This window comes from Enhydra lutris, unplaced genomic scaffold, assembly GCF_002288905.1.
Source record: "Enhydra lutris kenyoni isolate GAN:26980312 unplaced genomic scaffold, ASM228890v2 scaffoldscaffold5, whole genome shotgun sequence".
NCBI lineage: Eukaryota > Metazoa > Chordata > Mammalia > Carnivora > Mustelidae > Enhydra > Enhydra lutris.
Window position 1 is genome coordinate 30,747,638 of NW_019154089.1, and position 23,780 is coordinate 30,771,417.

General features: G+C 40.8%; 1 protein-coding gene across 1 annotated transcript; it reads left to right on the plus strand.

The window, feature by feature from the left end:
- Positions 1–4,860: 4,860 nt before the first annotated feature.
- Positions 4,861–23,780, plus strand: LOC111141282 (hepatitis A virus cellular receptor 2). The gene is made up of 8 exons (XM_022493733.1): positions 4,861–4,954; positions 10,231–10,290; positions 11,539–11,877; positions 12,762–12,845; positions 16,662–16,702; positions 18,183–18,309; positions 21,799–21,835; positions 23,621–23,780. The coding sequence occupies exons 1-8, from the start codon at positions 4,861–4,863 to the stop codon at positions 23,778–23,780; spliced, it is 942 nt and encodes a 313-aa protein (XP_022349441.1).

The following is a 23,780-nucleotide window of genomic DNA, read 5'->3' on the forward strand; positions in this document are numbered from 1 at the left end:
GGAGATACCTGCAGTTCCTCAAAAACTGCTCTTGGTAGGTGTTCTTCCACGTTATGAAACAGGATCAGTTTTGTGGCTTTCCCAGGTATATCCAAATTAGAATCTAGGTGAGGAGTTGGCAAATTTTTCTGTAAAGAGCAGGTTAGTAAATATTTTAGGCGTTGAGGACCATATTAAGGTCTCAGTCTCAAGTACTGAACTATATACTATGGTACAAATGCAGCCAAAGAATGTCTAAGCAAATGAGTGTGGCAGTGTGGCTATGTTCCAACACTACTTTATAGACACGGAAACTTGATTTAAATATTTTCATGTTGTGAAATATTCTTTTGATTTTTCCCAACCACTTAAATAGTCGCTTGTGGACTGTACAAAAACAGGCAGCTCATAGGCTCATAGGCTGTGATCTAGGTGGTTGGATTCAAAACCCTGGAGTGTGCTCACAAAACCAGTAATAACCACAGAAATAAAAATTATAGGATTGTTGTAAGGCCTAAAAGAGGTTATGGCTATAAGGCACTTACTCAAATTCTGGTATTTAGTATAAGCTATCAAAGGTCAATTGTATCTTTCCTGATAAGTCCTTTGTCTTCATTTGGCATTTAGACTCAAGAGATTTAGGAACGGTTTTCATATTGCAGTGTGATGACTCTAACAGTAAGTGGCACTGTTATCTCAAGTTTAGAAGCTGCAGGCATGAAGTAGGCTGGAGAAACTTAGGTGCTGCTTATGATACTGGCTTGTTTTATTCAACAAGTGAAACTTGTTGCCTGTGCCTCTGGCCTACAAACTCTTTTCTCATGGAGAGAACAGGGTATGACTTTTTCAAAATACTTAATATTATGTTGTGGATACAAGTCTTTTGATCAGAGCCTTTCTCTCCGGGACAAGACCTGGGGAAGGCCTCGAACTCTTGGTTAGTACTGAGTGAATGATGGTAGATTCTTCTCTCATTTGCTTAACACACAAGAGAAGGTTTGTTGAAGCTGCTGGTTCCCTGCCCCCACTCTGATTTGGAGTAAGGGAAGATATTCAAAGGATGGGAGTCAGATGGTGTGGTATGGCTGGGCTGACCAGGAATGCATTGTATCAACTACAAGGAAAGATGTCTTTTGGGTCTTTACTGATTTTTCCCATTCATTCATTTGTTCGTTCATTCATTCATGCATTCAACAAACATGAAGATCTGCTATGAATACCAACCAACCGTTAGCCATTCAAAATGAAAATACTGACATGGAAAGATATTCTAGATATGATCAAAGCAAGTTTGTAGGCTGGGTTCTTATTTGTGTCTATGTATATTCAAACTAGAAAAAAAAATGATGTCATGGATGAAGAAATTGAGACCAAGAATGTAACTTGCTATACACCAAGGACACTTCAGCTAGCAAATGGCAGAATTAAAACTCAGGTTTATAAGAAAAGAAAGAAGAAGAGAGAAAGAGCAAGGCATGGTAGAATTGGGGCTTCACTGTTTATTGGCTGTTTAGCCAATTGAAACTCAATTTCTTTAACTATGGTAATTCTCATACCCATTTCAAAGGGTAGGTACTGTTGATTTTGAGAATGGAAGAGAAGACGCATTCTAACTCTTTCTGAAAGTCATTTGTCCCCACGCAAAATACTCAGGTCTCAGGCTTGCTAATCATCTGTGCAGAAATACTTGATCTGGAAGGGCCGAGGGGTTACCTGGGATTCTTACATGGATAGGCTACTTATAAGAGAGTGAAAAAAAAAAGGGGGGGGGAAGGGAAGACACAAATAATAGCAGAAATGAAAATGGGACATTCCTATAGATTTTATAGACAGTATGAAATAAGAAAATGTTATGGAAAACTTTATAACAATAAATGTGAAAAATTAGATGAAGTGTACAAATTCTTATAAAATTATTAATATTGGTTTAAGAATAGAAAACTTTAATAGTTTTCTAATGATTTTTTTTTAAACATACCAGTAGTCAAAATCTTCTCACAAAGAAAACTTTAAGTTCAAATAGCTTTGCTGGCAAGTTCTAGCAAACATTGCCTGAAAAAAGAAAAAAAGATAAACTATTTTATGTAGACTCTTTCAAAGAATAGATAAAGAGGGAACATTCTCTTTTTTATGAGGCTAGCATAAATAAAATACTAGTATATTCAACCCAGGAATATGTAAAAATAAAAGGTAATGTTTTATGACCAATCCGTTTATTTTAGGAATGCAGAATAGAAAATTAGTGTGTTAAGGAGGGCGCGTATTGCACAGAGCACTGGGTGTTACATGCAAACAATGGATCATTGAACACTACATCAAAAACTAATGATGTACTATATGGTGACTAACATAATAAAAAATTTAAAAAAATTAGTATAGTGACAACAATAGTAGACTGAAAGAAAATTCACTTGATCATCTGAACAGATGAACAAAAGGCATTTATAAAATTTAGTATCCAGTCATGAAAAAAGAAAAACAGTTTCTTAGATATTTAGGAACAGAAGAGAACTTTTTTTTTTTAATTTTATTTATTTATATATTTGACACAGAGAGAGATCACAAGTAGGCAGAGAGGCAGGCAGAGAGAGAGAGGGGAAAAGCAGGCTCCCTGCTGAGCAGAGAGCCCAATTCGGGGCTCCATCCCAGGACCCTGAGATCATGACATGAGCCGAAGGCAGAGGCTTAACCCACTGAGCCACCCAGGTGCCCCGAGAACTTTCTTAATGTAATAAACAGTAGCTCCATAAAACCGACAACATAATACTCAAGGTGGAAGCTGAAAACTTTTCTTTTAGAGCTGGAATGAAACAGGATGCCTCCTATCAAGATTTCTGTGAAAAAGGAACTAGATTTTTTCCTCCAGTATGGTAAGGGGGAAAAAAATGTAGGATTGAAAACAAAGAAACTAAGCTGTCATTATTTGCAGGAAATATGACTGTCTACATAGAAAACTCAATATAATCTACAGGTAATTTATTAAGAGAGTTTACTGGTTGGAGGGGGGAAAAAATCACCATTCAAAAGTAGAGTACATTTCAGGGGTGTCTGGGTGGTTCAGTGGGTTAAAGCCTCTGCCTTCAGCTCAGGTCATGATCCCAGGGTCCTGGGATCGAGCCCGGCATTGGGCTCTCTGCTCAGCGGGGAGCCTGCTTCCCTCCCTCTCTCTCTGCCTGCCTCTCTGCCTACTTGCGATCTCTGTCTATCAAATCAATCAATCAATCAATCTTAAAAAAAAGATACATTTCAGAATACCAAAAACAAACTATAAAAACTAAAAAAAAGATACATATAAAACAGCATCAATAATATGGAGTACCCAGGAAAAAGTCAAGGCATAAGTTGAAGATCTCTATGGGGAAAATTTAAACATTTTATTAAGGGATATTGAAGAAAATCTAGATATAAGAGGTTAAAACATGTTTATGGATCGGAACACTCAGTATTGTGAAGAGGTCAAATTTACTCCACAAAGTGGGAGAAAAATACTGTATTTACAGCATATTAAATCAGCAGAGGACTAGTATCCAAAATATGTAAATTTCTCATAATTTATATGAAAACATCAATTTATGATAAGAAAAAATTGAGAATCCCAACAGAAAAAATGGGTAAAATAAGCATTTGTCCTCTTAGTGCTCCCCAGTTCCAAATTGTTCATAAACAAAAGAAAAAGTATTTATTAACCTTGCTAGTAAAGAGGAAAATGCAAATTAAAGACACAGGGAGATGCTATCCTATCCTTTACCAGTTTGGAAAAAAAAAAAAATCTGGTAATACTGAATGTTGACGAGGACGTGGAGTAGGAGAAATTCTTACACACTGCTGGTAGATGTTTTGGGAAACAGGCATTATCTAATATGTTTCAAAATGTATATCCCCTCTCAGTAATTTCACTCTCAGAAGTGTACTCCGGAGAAGGTTCTATACCTGTGCACCAGCGTTTGTGTGCAAGAATGGCCAGGGGGTCATTGTTCATGATAACTGAAACAGAAGGTGAAGTGTTTATCTATAATATAATGAACAAATAATTTAAGGCATATCTGTTCCCAGAAAAATATTCAATAATGAAAACAAGCAAACTACAGGAATACACAACAGCATGAATGAACCTCACGAAGGTACTGTTGAGTGAAAGAAACAAAACACAAAAGCTTACAGATGATATGTCATTCATATGATGTTCAAAAACAAAACTATACCTATAATTTTGGAACGCATACACAAGTGGAAAACCATAAAAAGGATGAAGGATTATTGCAAAATTTAGAATAGTGATAATTTGTAGGAGAGGACGAAGGTTTTGTGACCAAGAAGGGACCCATGGGTTCGGAGTGCATGTCAGCAGAACTTCAGGAGACTGGCAATATTTTACTTTTTTGGGGGGGGTGGGTCCTGGTTACCTGGGTGCTTACTTTATAAATATTCGTACCCTATAAATTTGTATGTGCAATGCTTTGTGCATCTCTTATGTTTCCCACCAGACATCAGTTTAACCTTAAGCCGTATTGTGACATCATCGTGCACCCATCATCTTGGGAAAAAATTCAAAAGTCTGGCGGGACTGTTACTGGCAAAGTCGTGGCACATTCTAAGTGTTCTCCTCGCTGGCTGTGAGAATGTCAGCTGGCATAAGTGCTTTGGAAAACGGCTCCACCACATTCGTGTAAAGTGGATGCCTATGAAGAGAGAAAAATGAAACTGTAGGTCAGGGGACAAAGGGAGGAAATAATAAAAGAAAAGAAAAGAAGAAAGAGAGCTCACCGGATTGATGAGGACTCTGTGCCTTGAACTGAGGAGTATGATCAGCTTCACTATCTGACCCGAGAGTAAAAAACTAATAAGCCAAAAAAAGAAAGAAGAGGTGCCCCATTGCAGAACATGCCCAGGATGGGTGACCGCTCACACAGCTCCCCACACCAGCGTGGTCTCTGTCAGGAGTCACGGGCCCTGCATTTTCAAGTTGGGACTGCGGGTAGGAGTTCCTGCAGTGACTCACATAGTTCAACGGAATTTTCTTGATGGTAGACCCCTTTTCATTTTTCAGTTTCGTCACTGGGAGCCTCGCTGAGTAATTGAGGGTAAATAATTTTACAGCCCTCCCCACTTCCCTTTCCTCTGAAGAGGACTGGTTATGGTGGGCAGGGTCACCATTAACTTCCCTTAGGAGTTAGTTACTTGCTGGCAAATACTGCGATTTCCCAGAATGCTGACTTTTCCTTGCCGGGCTGCTGTTTTCTACACTGTGCAAAGAGCCCTGTAGAGGGCTCTGACTATCTCTTGCGCTGGTTTGAGAGTGACCTGAAGCTTAATCCCGCTGGCATTCATCACTAGTTACTAAAAATAAAAGCCGTCTATACATACACACAAAAGCTCTTCATTATCTCCCCAGTGTTGTGAAGAGCACGTCCTTGCAAGCTAAAAAGCACTTTATTAGTAAAATGCTTTTTTTTTTTTTTTTTTTTTTTGGTAAGGAAAAGAACCATGCTATTTGGAAGGTCAGGTTTTCTTTTCCCATCTCTCCCTCCCATCCCTTTCGGGGAGGGCATCTCTTGAATTGCACCACACTTTTTCTTGGGCAGAATCGCCTTCTTTGACTTTGGAACACAGGGTTTGGGAATATGGCTCAGACTCAACCCAATTAGTCCCTGTTGAGCCTGGGGACCCAGATAGTTTAGCAATGAGTCTGTGACCCCAGGTGGGCTTTTGAGGGAATGTGAATCACTGGACAGGGTGTGAGAGCAACTGAGAAAGGTGCTTGGTAGGCAGCCGTGTGCTCTGCAGCTAGAGCGGGGGGACACTGTGGAGACTCTGAGGAACTGGAGACAGCCACAAACCAGGTCCCCAGTGACCTCACTGGGGCCACTGAGTCAAGTCTGCCTGCAGCTGATCTTTTCAATGACGTCAGTCAATAAATTGCTTTATAGTTTAAGCTAGTTTGAAGTTGGGTTTTCTCTGAGCTACAACCTGAAGACTGACGTGGCAAAGGTTTATTGGTATAAGAACAACACTGAGATCTAGCCAGGAGAGGTGGTCCACAGCAAGGAGAAATTGAGTAGTCTTGTCAATGAATCATCATTCCGAAGACCTGGAAGTCCCTTCGGGTCCGCCCAGGGTCTCTCTTCTGAAGTCGCCCTCTCAGTGCCAGGGCCTGGTGGGGAAGGCAATGCTGAAAGCGACCTGAGGCAAATGAGCTCTCTGAGACCACAAAAATGAGTGTAAAATAAAAACAAAAGGACTTCGATCTGAGGTGGAGTCTTTGAACCAACAGACAGTTTAATAGGAAATAGATGGATATGCTTTGTACCTTCTTGATCCTCCTGTGTCCGTGATGTTCCTAACTGTTCACGGGTGAGACGTTCTTTCCAGGATGTTGACAGTAGGTATTTTGTGCTACTGAGATTATGGTATTTTTAAATTTATATTCTTCTTTCTTTTTTTTCCAGAATTTTCTACAGTGGGTATGACTTCTATAATAAAAAAAGTTTTCAAGTACTGTTACAGACACACACGCCTATAAGCACTTTTATTTATTTATTTATTTTTAAAGTTTTTATTTAAATTTCAGTTAGTTACTGTCCAGTGTAAAATTAGTTTCAGGTGTACAACAGAGTGACTCAGCACCTCCATCCGTCACCAGGTGCTCATCATGACAGGTGCCCTCCCTCATCCCCATCACCTATTTCACCCATTCCCCTGCCACAGCCCCTCTGGTAGCCATGAGTTTGTTCTCTATAGTTAAGAGGCTGTTTCTTGGTTTGCCTTTCTCGTGCTTTTTTCCCCATGCGCATTTGTTTTGTTTCTTGACTTCTGCATGAATGAAATCATATGGTATTTGTCTTTCTCTGACTGACTTAATCCGTACAAGCACTTTTAAAGGGAAGTCACAGGGCTAGATGCAGTCTGGAAGTCAGTAGACCAAGCTCAAAATTGCTTAACTTCTTACCCTTAATATCCAAACTTAGTGCCTCCTTTTGCAACATTTTGGGACTGATATGAGACGGAAATTGAAGTGTTGTGGTTTAAATAAGAGAGGGCTTTTGATTCAAAACAAGTATACATAGGATTCTTTATGAAGTCATCTCTCTGATACCCATTCTTCAGCAGCTCCCCCATTGTACAAAGTAGACTCGAATTGGACTGAGTTTTCCCAGATAATCCCATCTGTCTCACTCATGTTCTCCTGACTCCTGACCTGGGTCAAATTCCCTAACTTCCATTTTATAAATTTTGTCTAGTGGCCCTTCAGTTATCTATCGCTGTGAATTCTAATTACACATAATCCTAATGTTTTCATTTGGGGCTTGGAGGCTATCTTTAAGGAGCTTGAGGTTTTTCTGAGTTGAAGGAGAAAAGCAAAACCACAGACTTAATCTGTACAGTGGTATTGTTCTACACAAGTTCTACACAAGCTGGAATGGAGAGATATTTGGAACGGAGAGTTGAGTTTAGAAAGATGCAAGCTGATCAGTGTTAGTCCCCTGCATGTAGAGCAAGCAGATGATTGTGATGGGATCTGATGCTCGCAGCCCCCACTGTGAAGTACTCTTGCCAAAAAGTCACACTGAATCTAACCAAAGCTCTGGAGCCAAGTTTTGTTTATAGGTTGCACACAGAAAAGAGGAATAATTTAAATGACCCCACAGAATGTGGAACATTCTGCAGAAAAACTGGTTTGTACAACCCATCGATGGTGAGAGGTGGGAGGTTGGAAGGAAGATTGTTTTAGATGAAGATACTAAAGAGACAGAAAGCTGAATGCAATGTAGGGACCTTGTGTGGATCGGCATATAAACAAATGTAGGGTAAAAAGGTATTTTTGAGATAATCAGGGGACATTGGATTATGGACTGAAGAATTAGGTGCTAAGACATCATTATTAATTTGGTCATGTGTGACCATGGTATTGTGGTTATGCAGCAGAATTTCCACTTTTTTTTTTTTTTAAGATTTTATTTATTTATTTGCCAGAAAGAGAGCGAGAACCAGAGAGTACAAGCAGGGGGAGAGGGAAAAGCTGGCTCCCCGCTGAGCAGGGAGCACGACGGGGCTCAATCCCAGGACCCCGGGATCATGACCTGAGCTGAAGGGAGACGCCTAACCGACTGAGCCACCCAGGTGCCCCCAGAATGTCGACTTTCAAAACCCAAAATGCACACCGAAGTCTGTAAGGGTGAAATAACAGGATGTCTAGGATTCATTTTAAAATAGAAGTTGATAATTTTGAATCTGTGTTTTGGGAACTCATACTTTTCTCTCTGCTTTTGTGTATGTCCAAAAAGTTTTTTTATATAAAACAGTAAATAGAAAATGTAAGGTGCAACACAGGTATGCAATTTGTCTAAGAAAGGAGGGAATAAAGATATGTATGTGTTTTTCTTGTGTTTGCATTGGGGGTATACACAAGAGACTTAGGAAAACAGAAACCTACAGGGTGGGTGGGGGAAATTGGTAGACTTGGGGTGGAAGTGGGAACAAGGCTTCTTCATAAAGCTTTGATATTGCTTTGAATTTTAGCCATTAGGATGAATTCTAACCAGTATTTTTTAAAGAAACAAATAAAAGTTAAATAAACATGAAAATGCTCAGAAACAGCTCCCTATACACGGAAAAAAAAAAGAGAAAGGGTTTAGAGTAAATTTCTAGGCTCCTTTATGTCTAGACTTCAGTGAATTAATAAATTGTTAATATTTTATAAAGCTGGTTCCAGTAGTAACTCTAGAGATGGACAGAAAACAGAGTAATAACAATAAAAACAAAACAAAACAAAAAAAGAGAACACAGACTCTGAAGGCTGAAACTTTTAAAAGTGTTGCCTGGGGTTATGCAGTAAACATGACCTCTGATGCCATGTTTAATTCATTCTGCCTTCCTCTCGAATATGGACATTTGCTGGTTGTTGTGAGTTACATGGGCAGACCTATTAAGGGCAAATGTGAAATTCATAAAACAGTTTATAGTGGAAAAAATCTGGAGCTTGGGGGACTCAGTTCTCACCTGAAATTACCAATCATGTGCCCTTGGGCAAATCAACCTTAGTCTCAGTTTCCCCACCCAGGGGATGACGAAATCTGTCTCTGATCTCTTCAGTAACGGCTACTGTTGCTGGGGAAGAACACACATAGGATAAGTTGGATATTTATATTAAATGCATTTAGTGCCACAAAGATGAGTGACAAGAAAATTCAGCAAGAAAAGACAGAGGAGGGCCACAGGGTTTGCAGAAACTATTCAGTCTGTGGGCTCACTTTTGTAAAGAACCATTGGCTTTTAAGTTTCCCAGACAAATGTCACACTCCCAGAGCTCAGACTGTTGGGGTCTGAGAAGTTACCTCTGAGATGGAGAGTGTGGCTGGAATGCCACACTTTCTGACAATTCATGCCCGAAGCCCCTGGGGTGGGAGGCAAGGGGACATCTTGTGTATGTGAGATGAAATCAAATATTGAGCCCCACCCCCACACCATGGTGGGGGAAAAGAAATACTGCAGAAAGGATTGTGTCTTTCCTAAGTGGAAGGGTTTGGAAGTTCAGGTCCAGGTCAGAATATTAGAGCAGGGAGCTGTGCCTATGTCACCGAACACAATTTCCTCACTTTGTAAACAAAGGAACCGAGATCCAGCACAGTTTGTGTTAGACACAACCCAATTTGTGTTAGAGCAAGGCTAAGCATTAAGCTCCGGAATGGAGTGGAAAGGATAAGGAAGATGTGGCTCATCGTGGCATTGTCCAGCTCCCTGTCCAGTTCCCGACACACAGCAGGTGCTTCACTAACATTGGTCATGTGACCAACCAACTGCCTGATCGGACTGAAAGCACAGATGCTGTGTTCCTACCTTGCGTCCCCTGGTAACCAGCTGGACCCACACACCACCCGTTTCACACAGGGGATTATTTCACTGGAGATGCTTGAAGCCTCTCTCTACTTGCTGAGAGTTCTCTTGGCTGAGACACTTCGCTTCCTCCGAAGTGTCGCTTCCTCTTCGTTGATACTAAGGGGTAAATACCAAAGACTGACAGGATGTCTGTGGTGTAGCAGGACAGAGAACTGGAGTTTCCTTTGTTGTAATTGTGGACTTGGCAGCAATAACAGAGTGAAGACTGGTAGTCAGATGCTATGGTGTGCTGGGCCAGCCGTTGGGGACAGTGAGCCCTGCTCCTGTCGTTGTGGAGGAGATTCGATTTCTTTAATTCTCCAGTCCCACTGGAGAATTGAAGTGAAACAGAGCCATTATTTGACTTGTCTTCTTCAGAATCCATGGTTTCACCTCCTTCCTTCGACTGTGTCCTGCTGTGGCTGCTGCTACTCACAGGTAAATCCGGCCACGGGCTTTCACAATTGGATGCTATACGATAAAGATGCAGGGATGGTCATCGCAATGTTTGCAACAGCAAGTTTGGAAGGAACCTCAGTGTCCACTAGTGGGGGAGCAGGTGGATGAGCTGTGATCTATGCTGCAAATAGGGAGGCCGACGACACACAGAGATATGGAATGTCTCTAAGTCCAAATGTCAGATGAAAGAAGAAGGTGCAGAAGGACATGTATATCAGACTTCTCTTTGTGTATGTATGGTGCAGGGAGTAGGAATACGTGAATGCTTCTTAACGTATGGACTCTGGGAAGGGGAACTGGAAAACGGGAAGGAGCAAGGAGAGGGAGTATACTTCTCATATACCTTTTACACTGTTCAAATGTTTTACTATATATATATATATATATATCTTTGTTAATATATATGCAAAGGTGATTAATTTTAAACCTCACGATAGCCTGTGAATTGTTTCAAACATACAAGCTTCTTATTCAGCCAATGGTTGTTATTCATCATGTGCTGAGGGCTTAAAAAGAGAGAGCGAGGGGCGCCTGGGTGGCTCAGTTGGTTAAGCATCTGTTCTGCTCAGGTCATGATCTCAGGGTCAGGGTCCTGGGATGGAGCCGCACATCGGGCTTCCTGCTCAGTGGGGAGCCTGTTTCTCCCTCTCCCTCTGCCTGCTACTCCCCCGCTGTGCTCGCTCTCTCCCTCTCAAATAAATAAATAAAGTTTTTAAAAACTAAAAAAAGAGAGAGATATTTGTATCAAATTAACTGCCTTTCATCCATGAGCAAGCAGCCCACTAGCCCAGATGGGTGAGCTGTTCTCCTGGCTGGCAGTGACTCATTGTCTGATTGTCTATTTCCATCAGCCTTGCCCTCCAGTGTTCACAGGGCTGGACCACAATTCTCTCTTAGGGCACTGGTTCTCAAAGTGAGTTTCCGAGACCAGCCATCTCAACAGCTCCTGGGAACTTGCCGGAAATTCAAATTCGTATACCCCACCCCAGACCTATTGAGTCAAGAACTCTAGAAGTTGAGCCCAACCATCTGTGTTTTAATAAGTCTTCCCTGTGATTCTGATGCTCCTCAAGTCTGAGAATCATTGTCATAATGAATCATCCTCCAAATGGGACAGTTGCACTAGTTTCCTTTTTATTCTATAAGGCATTACTTGCAGTTTTCTTGAAATGGACCAACCTTACTCACTCATTTCTTGGGTCTTGCTCTCTTTCCCTCTTGATTCAGGGTCTTTGGAAGGGGTATACGTAGCTGAAGTGGGTCAGAATGCTGATCTGCCCTGCACCTACACTCCCACCCCTTCTGAGGATCCTGTGCCTGTCTGCTGGGGCAGGGGATCCTGTCCAGTGTTCGAATGTCATAGTATGGTGCTCAGCACAGATGGAAGGAACTTGAAATATCAGACATCCAACAGATACCAGCTGAAGAGGAGTATCCACAAAGGAGATGTGTCCTTGACTATAGAGAACGTGACTCTAGCTGATAGTGGGATTTATTGCTGCCGCATCCAGTTCCCAGGCCCAATGAATGATAAAAAATTAAACCTGGAGTTGGTCATCAAACCAGGTGAGTAGACCTTTGCATGCCTTCTTGAATAAAATCACCTGCAGGTAATATTAAATATACTGATTGGTCGCCCTTCTGATCTCCTCAGTTACAGCCCCGCCTGTCCGTCTGTCCCTAAGACCTAAAGTTTAGCAGACTCCACCAGCAATGCCCAGCCACTTTTAACTCCCTTCATCTATTTTAAAACTTATGGACAGGATCTATAAAATGGGATGAAAGGTCAAGATTGGTGATTCAAGAGCCTGATGGCTCGTTGGAATCACCTGGAAAGCTTTTTAAGACCTACATAGCTCCTTGGTTCCCCGGCCCACGAACCACAGAAATTAGCATCTCTGGAGGCAGAGTCCTGAGCACTAGGATTTTACAAAGTCTACCCTCAATGATTCTGCCCCTCACCGTGCAGTCAGGATCTAGAACCGTCAGACGGTGTACGTGTCGGGTACATTTGCTCATGTGTTTGAAGATTTATAGAGCATATAATGTGTGGCTGATGGAGCAGAGTTCAAATCCAACTTTGCCATCTTGGGCAAGTTATTTAAACTCTGTGAACTCTTCCTCTATGAAATATGGTAATTCCTACCACACAGCCCCCGGGGAGGATTTTACGAGGTGTTTTGTGAAAAACATTTAGCGTGGCCATTTGGGTGGCTGCTAGTTCCGTCATTAATGATTAGACTGTGGCAGTGATGACTGTAACACTCCTCTGCCCGACACCTCAGGAGTGTCGTACATGCTCAAGGAAGGTGGCAGGTAGGTCTGGCAGTTGGCCATGTACTTCTCTTTATTTGTTGCGTTTCGTATTTTTTCTGCTGCCCCTTTGATTCCCTGCCACAAGCTCTCTGCTCTCAGAAGGGCTGCATCCTTATGTTGGTTTCTGATATTAGCCAAGGTCACCTCTGCTCGGACTTCATGGACAGACTTCACCGCAGCCTTTCCACGGAGGCTCACTACCAAGGGACGTGGTGCAGGTAATGATACCAGAGGCGTAGCACGAAGCCTTCGGGTATTTTCAGAGGATTTTGAGTATGAGAAAGAGATGAGAAAAGGGTTTAACTGGAGGCGTGAACGTCCTTGTGGACCTGAGTGAGATGTTGTGTGTGGGGAGAGGGGAGGTGGGGACAAACCTGTACTGGGAAAAAGGAGCCCTGAGCTAGGCTTCAGAATTAGTCACAAGTACCTCTGTGACCCGGGCTGAAAACTGTCACTTCCCTGCATCTCTCCTTCTTGTTCTGTCCAAGGAGAGGGTTTGGAGACTTTAACTTTTGTGACCTGGTAAAACTCCCTCCCCCTCCAAAACCAAAATTCTGGTGATCTACATATTTTTCCAAATAAGAAAAAAAAAATTCTACTAATGCCATTATTGCAATAAAAAAAGATCTGCTTTTAAATTAAATACATTTGGTCTAATGAAAAACTCATTACGTTGCCTTTATTTTCCAACTGACTCCCAGACTGGGATATTTTGGCATGAACTGGCTCCAGTTTGTGTTTGAGGTTGGATTTGGGGATTTCAAGGATCTCTTCTAACTAGAATGAAGCCCATCCTCTTCTTTCGATTCCAGCCTTGGAAAGAGTAGCTAAACTCTTTCAGTAATTCAGCAAGGACTTCTTCAAGCTGCCCTGGTAGAGAAGGTAGGGTCAAAAGAGCAGACTGAGTGTTTCACTGAGCAGGGGATTAATCTTAAATGTCTCCTGTCAGATTTCTGGTTCTTCTTATACTCTCTGGAGCTCAGTCTTCCATTCAGTAAGATAAGGGTAATAACAGGTAGGTCCCATATTTTAATCTCAGAAATCTCCTAAGTCCCACCTTGTGAGATTTAACTAAGAAAGGGTGTCTCAAGTGGTTAGCCCAGTATTTGATCACAGTATGTACTCAGTCATTGTCTTTAATGTTGCCAGTAAGATCTGGAGGCAGAATGAGGTTGTGGTTAAGTACCTCAGTGACGGGGCTCCGCTACCTGCCCTTCATACTAGCTTTGTGAGTGTGAAGTAAAGTTGCTCAAAATCTGTGAGGCTCAATTTTCTTACCTCTACTTTGGGGGTTTTCTCAGGACCTATTGCCTAAGATTGTAAAAATTGAGTGTGACAATGTATGCAAAATGCTCAGTGTCGTACCTGGCTCACAGAAAACACTCGAATATTAGTTATTATTATAAGTATTAACTTCAGCTCTCTACTGGTTTAATCTTTGGTGGTTCTTTAGTGGTTGGTAGCCAAGATCTCTTATGAGAGGGAGAACATTAAATATGGCGGGACAAGATGACAACCGTCATCCCAAAAGGAATTTAAAGTGGATTTTAAAAATTCCTTTAAAAAGGAATTTAAAAACCACATTGATGGAACTGCTAAGTAAACATGAATCTTAACCACACGCAAGATTTTCTAATGTAAATCCAGGTTCTGCTTCCCTGTAATTAACCCAAGTCAATATTTACTGATGCCCATATTCCTATCCAGGGCTCCAATGTTCTTTACAGCGTCACTGCCAAGTGGGCATTCGCTGTATGCCCACACACCTTTCTCCTGAGCCAGTGCATTTCCTCTGGGTTGTCTATATCATAAACAAGTCCTTTTCCCTTTAGTTTTTACCTGTTAGTTCCTTTCCTTTAGGGCAACAACGATGGGGTCTCCCCTTGCAAGTCAACTTGGTGTAGGTATACATACCTTTTCTTTTAATGTGGAATGTGGGTACATTGAATATGTTTGCTATTAAGTGGAGTGGAGCCTTAATAAGTAAAGATTCCAAGGGTCTTGGAAGCTGCTAAACATACTTTGAACACAAGACATTGTCATGTCTCTTCCACCTGAAGGAGGTGGAACCAGGTCATGGTGAGTCCTCAGCTCTGGAGGTTGACTTGGTTTGAATCTCAGGTTTGCCAATTACTGGTTGTGTGATCTTATGCCAGGTACCTCTCTGAGACTCAGGTTCTTCATTTGAAAAGTGGAAAAATAACAGTATTTCTATATTGTGGTGAAGATTGAAAGATATGTGAATAAAGTGCTAAGCACCATGTGTGGCAGGTAATACGTGCTAGATGGTAACCATAGATTTATATGCTTCTGAGATGATCTCATTCTGCCCTCAAAGCCCCCTCCACTCCAGCCAAGTCTTGGTTTCTCTAGGAAAACTAATGCAGATTTTTTTTAACTGTCCTACTCACCTTGGTTGATGGTTATCTATATGAAATTAAGCTGTGATAATCAATAAAACAGAGTAGTCTTGGGTTATTTTCACTGTAAATTGAATTTTTTTTTAAAAGGAGAAGTCAGTCTTACCATTTAGAGCAAGAGAAATAATTATAGGGAAGCAGAAACTGGAATTACATTAGAAAATCTTGTGTGTGGTTAGATTCATGTTTACTTAGCAGTTCCACCAATGTGGTTTTTATACTTTAAATTCCTTTTGGGTAGTAATAAGAGCAGAGGCAAGTGGAAGAGAATCTCTTTTATTTCCTTTTTTTAAAAAAATGTATTCAGGCTGAGAGTATTAAAATTTTAATATTAAAATCATGGTTTATTAAACCAGGTGTTTTATATGAAAGGACTTGGACTTTCAATCTCCCAGAAAGTGGCCATGACATTTAAGAAGTTTCAGAGTCTCTGACTCAGCCAGAGACATGAACAGGCATCCTTAAGTTCCCCAAAGCTGACATTCTATATTGATTTTTTTAGAAGACAGCATCTGTGAGGTCAGGGCCTGTGCCCAGGCTGTTGGCAGCTCTGTACCCCATGCCTGGTATAGAGTAGAGGTGTAGACATGTTCATCGAATGGATAGACAGATGAATAAGTAAATGGGTAAGAAGGGAAAAAAAGGTGAGCTGGTAACTGGGCAGTGTGTTCACTTAGAAGTGACCATACCAAGGTGAAGGTTGTTGAAGGCAGCATAGGAGTGTCTGTTTGAAGCTATGCAGACCTAAACCGGAAGGCCATTTCTGTTATTCACTAAGCTCCATTACCCTGAGTAAGTCTGTTCCCTTCTGAATTTTCAGCTTCTTCATCTAAGTAATGGAGCTAATAGTCCCTACTTTAGGATAACGGTTTTGAATGCTAAATGAGATACTTTGCTCAAAGAATTTAGCACAATGTCTGTTCATGGTAAATTAGAGCTATTGTTATTACTATTTTCATTTTTAGGCAACCAAATATCCTGTCTCCCTCTTAATGAGTAAATGTTAAAATTTTTCAAGAAAATTAACTTCTGTTATCTTTCGAAGTCTAATTAAAATTTAATGCCTGCTTGAGTGATATCAATGTTGTTGGAATTCTGCAGCCCTCTTTGGGGCCCTGTGGATACAACAAACCATATATTCAACGGAGGTCTTCCTGGCAGAGGTCTCCTTTTCATGGCACCTAAATAGTTCGGTTCATTATCTGGTTAAAAAAATTTGGTCACCCTAGGGGTGCCTGGGTGCCTCAGTGGGTTAAGCCTCTGCCTTCAGCTCAAGTCATGGTCTCCGGGTCTCTGGGATCGAGCCCCACATCAGGCTCTCTGCTCGGTGGGGAGCCTGCTTCCCCCTCTCCCTCTGCCTGCCTCTCTACCTACTTGTGATTTCTCTCTGTGTCAAATAAATAAATAAAATCTTAAAAAAATTCGGTCACCCTAAAATTGTTTTGCAGGTGTTTAGAAAATTTTGTTGTTCTCATGATTAATTATTGTGAAGAGTATAGAGTAGATTTAATTTCAAATAGGATTAAAGATGTCTTTAGGATTTTTTAAAAAGTCAGATAAAAGAAAACATTCCTGACAATTCTATTGGCTATTTTTTTTTTCTCTTTATGGCAGAGACACAGACACTGGAGGGTCTCCATGATGGAGAACACACTGTAAGTGACTTTGTGTGCCTGTGTGTGTGTGTGTGTGTGTGTGTGTGCATGTGTATATGTGTGCTAACTTCATGCTCAACTCAGAAAAAAGAAAGTTCAGCTTTAGTCCTTCTTGTTTGCTCTCTGCTTGGGGAAAAAAAAATGCCTTAATCTCCCTTAGCCTCAGTGCCCTTGGCTGATGATACCAGTTCCAACTGCATAGGCCTGTTGCAAGGGTGAAATAAGGGAATATATGTAAAGTGCCCGGCACATAGTAAGTGCTGGAAAACCAAAACGAGGAAGCACTACCCTCTTGTCCCTCTTCTCCTATTTCACAACTGTATGACACTGTGGAGGGTTCAAAGACACTCCATCTCCCTAGAGTGTATTTCTTCTCATTTCCATGGCAAATTTTTCCAATGAAAATGATTATTTAAATTTATTACTATATGACAAGACAGCAGTCAGGAATATTGTAAGCCAAGAATTTCTATATCCACCTATAAAGAAATCAATATTTTAATTAACCACAAATTTAGTGTCTCCCACCTTCTCAGAGTAAAAGGAAATCCCCTAGATAGCAAGCTTATAATGGTGACTTAGAAATTCTTTGGGGACATATCCAGGAGTCTGCCTTCATTTGACCAAGTCCCCTACTTATATGTTTACAACCAAGGCTCAGTACTCTGTGTTTGCCCCTCTCTGTGACCAAGGACTGACTCTAAGTACCTCTGTATATCTATAGTATTTAATGCACAGTATCTTGCAATTAACACTCCTGTAGTACATGTTTATTGAATAAGTGCAGGATTTAATTTCTTTGACTTCTTTGTTTTAAACGTGTTCCCTATTACTGTTTTTAAGCGGGAACATGGACTAAAATTTTGGAAGCAAAAGAATTTTCTGAATCTCAGTTAATCAATTCAGTGGATCAGAGCAATACCCATAATAGTAACCACTGCTTAAGCATTTATTATATACGAGGCCCTGTGCTGAGCATTTTATATTTCTCATCACTTAATTTTTCCAAGGACACTATATGATGGTGGCAGAGCTGGGATTTGAACCCAAGACTGTCTGGCTGTAAAGGCCTGGCTTTTAAATCACTGTCTTTCTGTGAATATGGGGGTTTCTCTGCAAGACACCAAGTTTTGACCTATCTGAAACTCTCTGGAACACCAGGGCCCTTGAATGAATGGAGTTCCACTCTAAAGCCCATTTTTATTTGGGACGGGAGGGGAGTCCATTTACTTAGGGCTCCTTGTGCCCCCAACAGCATAGAAGTGACACATTTTATTGCCTTACTAACTGTGAAGAGTATGCTCATCGCTTTCTTTGGTGGTGTGAGGCCTGTCTGCAAGGAGACAGATCAGAGTCGTCTCAAGGTTCCTGCCTTCCTGTGGTGCTGTGAAAGGGACAGTCTGATGCACAAGTCATGAGACTGGCTGAGCACACAACTGATTTCCAGCCATCTGCTGCAGTTCTCTTTGTGTTTCCATAGCAAATACCCACGTGGACTAATGAGTTACAAGACGCTGGTGCGACCACCAGAATGGGAGTCTACATTGGAGCAGGGGTCTCCGCCGGGCTGGCTCTCCTCCTTATCACTGGTGCTTTAATTCTCACATGTAAGTTGGTTGATGTTGCTTCTCTCTCCCTCTGATGTTAGAAAAGGAACCAAACAGGGCGTCTGGGTGGCTCAATTGGTTAAGTGTCTGCCTTTGGCTCAGGTCATGATCCTGGAGTCCTGGGATCGAGTCCCGCATCGGGCTCCCTGCTCAGCGGGGAGTCTGCTTCTCCCTCTGGCCCTCCCCACTCTCATGCTCTGTCTCTCTCTCTCCCTCTCTCATTCTCTCTCTCAAATAAATAAATAAAAATTAAAAAAAGAACCAACACAAACCTAGATAGAAATATAAGTTTATACTTATACCTGAAGGTGATAAAACTGAACACCCTATAGTCCTCCCAAACCTACCAATAATAATAGCTATTTTTTACTCAGTGCTTACCATGTAATACACAGGCATTGTGCTAAATGTTTTTACCTACATTTTATCGTCACCATCTTATGCAGTAGGTAGTATTTATCACCATTTTATCATGCAGGAAGTATAGCTACGAGAGAGTAAGTCACTTTGCCACGGTTTCAGAATCCCTAAGAGGCAAAGCTGGAATTTAAACCCAAGCAGGCTGATTCTAGCACCTAGTCTCTTACCTTTGGCTAAGAACAAAAACCTCTTTAAATCATGAATTAGGCTTATTAGGAAGCACAACAACAAAACTCATTTCTTTCTGTGCATTTTCCTATCTTATTTGTTCTTCAGGCATAGGTCTTTAGGGAGAGGTGGCAAGTCCTGTTACCGATGGGTCATGGGCCAGGATTTGTACATTTGTGTTTCGCTCCTTCATAGCACTCGCACACACATTGTTATCTAAGTTATTTTTATTTAAAAAATCTTCTTAAGTTATGGTTTATTATACTCTAACAGCATATTTAAAGTATGTCCAACTTGATGAATTTCAACATGGAAATCTATCATGACCTTTAAGACCCAACTAATGGCATCATCCCAGAAGCCTCATACACTGTTGTAATTATGATATATTCTCTTCTCTTTGAGGGCAGAGACTAAGACCTTATACTCCATGGCTTAGTACATTCTAACAGCCTTTCCTACTCTAGTTAAACACGGACTGCATAGTGGGTGACCAGTTGTCCCAGGTTTGCCCGGAAATGAGGGGGTTCCTAGGATGTGGGATTCCAGTGCTAAAACTGGGACAGAGATTGGAAAATCAGGATGAATTGGTCATCCTAGTTGTGTGGCTTAAAGCTGCTGAGTGCTTTATGCATACTAAATTCTCATAATTACTCTACTGACAAAGATACTAGTATTATTCTAATTTACCAAATGGAGAACTAGGGTGCTGTCCAAAGTCATATGGTTAATTGATAGATATGGAATCTGAAGACAAGATTCTCCTGTTCCTCACCATTATGCTATTCTGCCATTATTGGTAAATGGATTGTTCAAAGAAAAAAGCTACCCCATCCACACTTACCTGAGTTTACTGAGAGGTAGCAGGGGGGTTCGTGAATTGATTACAAGGATGTAAAGCCTACAAGTTGATAAAGAGCAGTAATAGCACTCACTATCTTTTTGAGTTCTGCCATGGGCTGGATATTAGGGGCCATTCTAGTCTGTGTAAAGAGGTTTGAAGTGAGGTTTCTTCTCATTGGGGGAAGTCTGACACTTTGTACCCACATCTTTATTACTCCAAAGACATGGTTACCTAGAAGAACAGATGGGAAAGTCCTGTTTGATTTGTGATCTTTTCCCTAGAAGTTGCTGGAGAAAATCTTAAAACCAAGGTGACAGGTGTTTAAGTCAGGATATCAAAGCCATTAATTGGCAACAATACAACTAGCAATCCTGTATCTTTCTAGTGCTCTCTTTGCAATGAACATCCATACCTCAGTACTACTCAAATCTCCCTCATATCTCACTCAACTGATGAAGTATCAAAGACCTGTTCCTTCTTTGCCTTAGCCAAGACTTCATTCCTCCTTTTACCCCTTTCTCTAGAATCATCCAGTAGACATCTCTGTCTTCATTGTCATCAATCTTTCAGCAATATTTAACCAAATCGACCCTTACTCATTCTAGAAAGTCTTCCTTCTCTGGGTTTCTAGAACACCACTCTCCTACTTCATTGGCCAATACTTTTCAGTCATTTTCATTATTTCTTTTTCTGCTTCACCTTTAAATGTTGATACTCCTCAGGGCTGGCCCTTTCCCTTTCTTGTACACCCTTTAGGTGATCTATATTTCGACAGGCTTAAATGTCATCCTTAATTTCCCTCTCCAAGTCAGAGTGTTTGTACAGTTGATACCTCCACTTAGATGTCTCCCACATTTAACATGTCCAAAATGGTGGTCTAGAGTCCATATTCCACCTTCCCAGAACACAACTTCTGCCTCTCTGATCTTCTCCATTATAGCGTTTCACTACCATCCATCTGGTTGCTTAAGCCAGAAATCCAGAGGCCATTCTTGAATCCTGTTTTCTATTAACACAAAATTCAATTTTAATTCCTGCAGACTTTCTCCAAAATACATGTAAAATCCATTCATTATTCTCGTTTCTCTTGGTCACCACCTTCCTCTGATCTGAGGCATTATGATCTCTGCTTACTTCTCCATTTTTTAATGCCTCTTTTAATCTACTCTTCACACAGCCGCTAGAGTGATCTTAAAACCCTATTAGCTCTCATATTTCTGCTCTCCAATTATTTCTAGTAGGTCCTAGAATAAATTCCAAAATCTTGATTATGATGTAAAAGGTCCTTTGGAGCTACCCCCAGCCTACCTCTCAGAACTTATCTTGGGCCACTCCCTTATTTCAGTTTCAGGGACCCACCATCATCTTTACCAGGGGTTCTCTCTGCCTGAATTCTCCCCCTGGCTCTTCACTTGGCTGACACATTCTCTTTGTTAAGAACTGAGCTTGAAGTTCACCTCTTCTGAGAGTTTTTTTCCTGACCACGTTCTCCATCATCTGTTCTAGAGCCTTATTACTGCCACAATTTGAAATTATTATTTAAATGCCTCCCTCCCTAGAACACAACTTTTAGAAGTCAGGGATCACAATTCACTTTTGCATCCCCAGTGCCTAGCATACTACCAGGCACATAGTAGACGCTCCATATATTTGCTGAACGTAAGAAATGCATCTGTATTACTTACTAACATAGTCCATGTAATAAATCAAGACACACATTGATAGTTTGATTTATTTCAATCCAAAAGGAGACCAGATTTCCCTAAACAATCCCTGCCTCCAGTGAGTTCATTTTATTTCTTATCTCTTTTGTTTCATGAGAACATTTTTTTAAAGATTTTATTTATTTATTTGACAGAGATCACAAGCAGGCAGAGGGACAGGCAGAGAGAGAGGAGGAAGCAGGCTCCCTGCTGAGCAGAGAGCCCGATGCGGAGCTCGATCTCAGGACCCTGGGATCATGACCTGAGCTGAAGGCAGAGGCTTTAAACCACTGAGCCACCCAGGTGCCCTCATGAGAACATTTTTAATTGACTTTTCTTCTACTTTTTACTTAGGGTATACTTATAGCAAAGAGGAGTTACAGAACTCAAGGTAAGAATAATGGGTGGTGTAGGGGAAGGTGGGAATGTTGGAGGCCCCTACTCTAAGACGGCTTTGCTCTTAGAATTCTGGCCCTAGGATTTAATCTTAGACTTCTTTCTCACCTTAGGCATGGATTAATGCAATACTAATTAAACATGCTGCTCTGTTTTTCTTTTTGATTTCTCTAGCTTCATGGCCTAAAGTTAAGGTGTAGAATTCATCTCGCTCTTGATAGGAAATGCTTTTTTGTATAATAATTTTTTTTTTTCAATGAATTGACCCTTCCAATGATTGAGCTACATTCAGTCACTGGGCTGGGCACTGGGTTACAAAAGTGAGTGAGAAACCCAGAACCTACTCTTGGGTTTTTATAGATCAGCCCAGGCATTCTTAACTTATGTTTCTATTAGAATCATCTAGGGCATTGAACATATTGTTGCCAACCCCAGAGCAAATAAATCAGAATCTTTGGGGATGGGACCTTAAGCATAGCTGTTTTTCTAAAAAATTTCCAGGTGATTCTAACGTGGAAACAGGGTTGAGATCTACTGGTCTATTATATTGCAGTCTTGGTATCCATTTTTGACTATATGTATTTGAATACATATACACACATGCACACACCTCCATGCCAATACATAAAGCTTAAATAACTTCTAGTAGAATGTACTGACTTTTGGTACATGGGTAGAATGAAGTGTAAAAAAAAAAAAAATGACTCTGCCTATTGAATACTATCTAGACCATGAATAATTTTAGAGAAAGTAGAGATAGTATATTTATGAAGACAGATAATCTATAGTAATAAAGTCAAATAAGGCCAAATAAAATATTTATTTATCACTGGCTTTCGATCATCTGTGACAGGATTTGTTATTAGAGCTGAAATTTGAAATGTGATACATGAATTAGTTCATTATTTGGTTGATATTATTTGGTAAAGTTATCTGGTTAACTTTCATCTCTATCTATATATGTAAGTTCCATAGAAAATTAGGGCACTGTTGCCACATTATATCTCTACCTCTTGATAGAGAACATGATGCTTAGTAGGCAATTTATCTGATGACTGAGCGAATAAATGTTCCTTATGGCAGCCCTGTGAAATAGAATGCTTACTATTCCCATTTTACAGACGACAACACTGAGTAACACTGAGTTACTAACATGCCACCTCCATGGGATTTTTGTGTATTGTTCACTGCAGCATTTCTCGCTTCCTGGAACACTGTCTAACATCCTAAATATTTCTTGATTGAGTGAGTGAAAAAAGAAACAACCAACCACCCAATTTGCCTAAGATCTTATGGCTGGTAAGAGACAGAGGTAGAATTCCAACTCAAGTCTGACTGGGTCCATAACATATTCATATTTTTTTCTTTTTGAAATTATTCAAGCCCATAGAAGAACTGAAGTTACCATACAAAGCACCATAGAAACTTTCAATGAAACCTGTGATTTAACATTTTGACATACCTGCTTGGTTTGTTTCTCTGTTTATATAAACAGTTTTTTCCTGAACCATTTGTAAGGACATTACAGGCATCTTCACACTTCACCTCAAGACTTCAGTCTGTCCCTCCATATAATACCATGCCAGTTATGTACTTCAGAAAATGAAGATGAATTCAAATTTCCTTAATTATTCCACATGTTATTTTATTGCTGTTTTATGGCCTTTTCCTCCTAGTGAGGACCTGATCGGGGATCATGTACTACATTTGGTTGTCCTCTTAACTCTATTCTGTGCTACCCAGGAGATGCTGAACTCAACTGCGACATTTCTTTCCACAGCCTCCTCGCTTTGGGCAGCCCCCCTCCCTTGGGGTTAGCAAACACAGGAGCAGAAGGAATGCGCTCGCAGGAAAACATCTATGTCATTGAGGAGAACATATATGAAATGGAAGACCCATATGAATACTACTGCTATGTCAACAATGAGCAGCAATCCTGA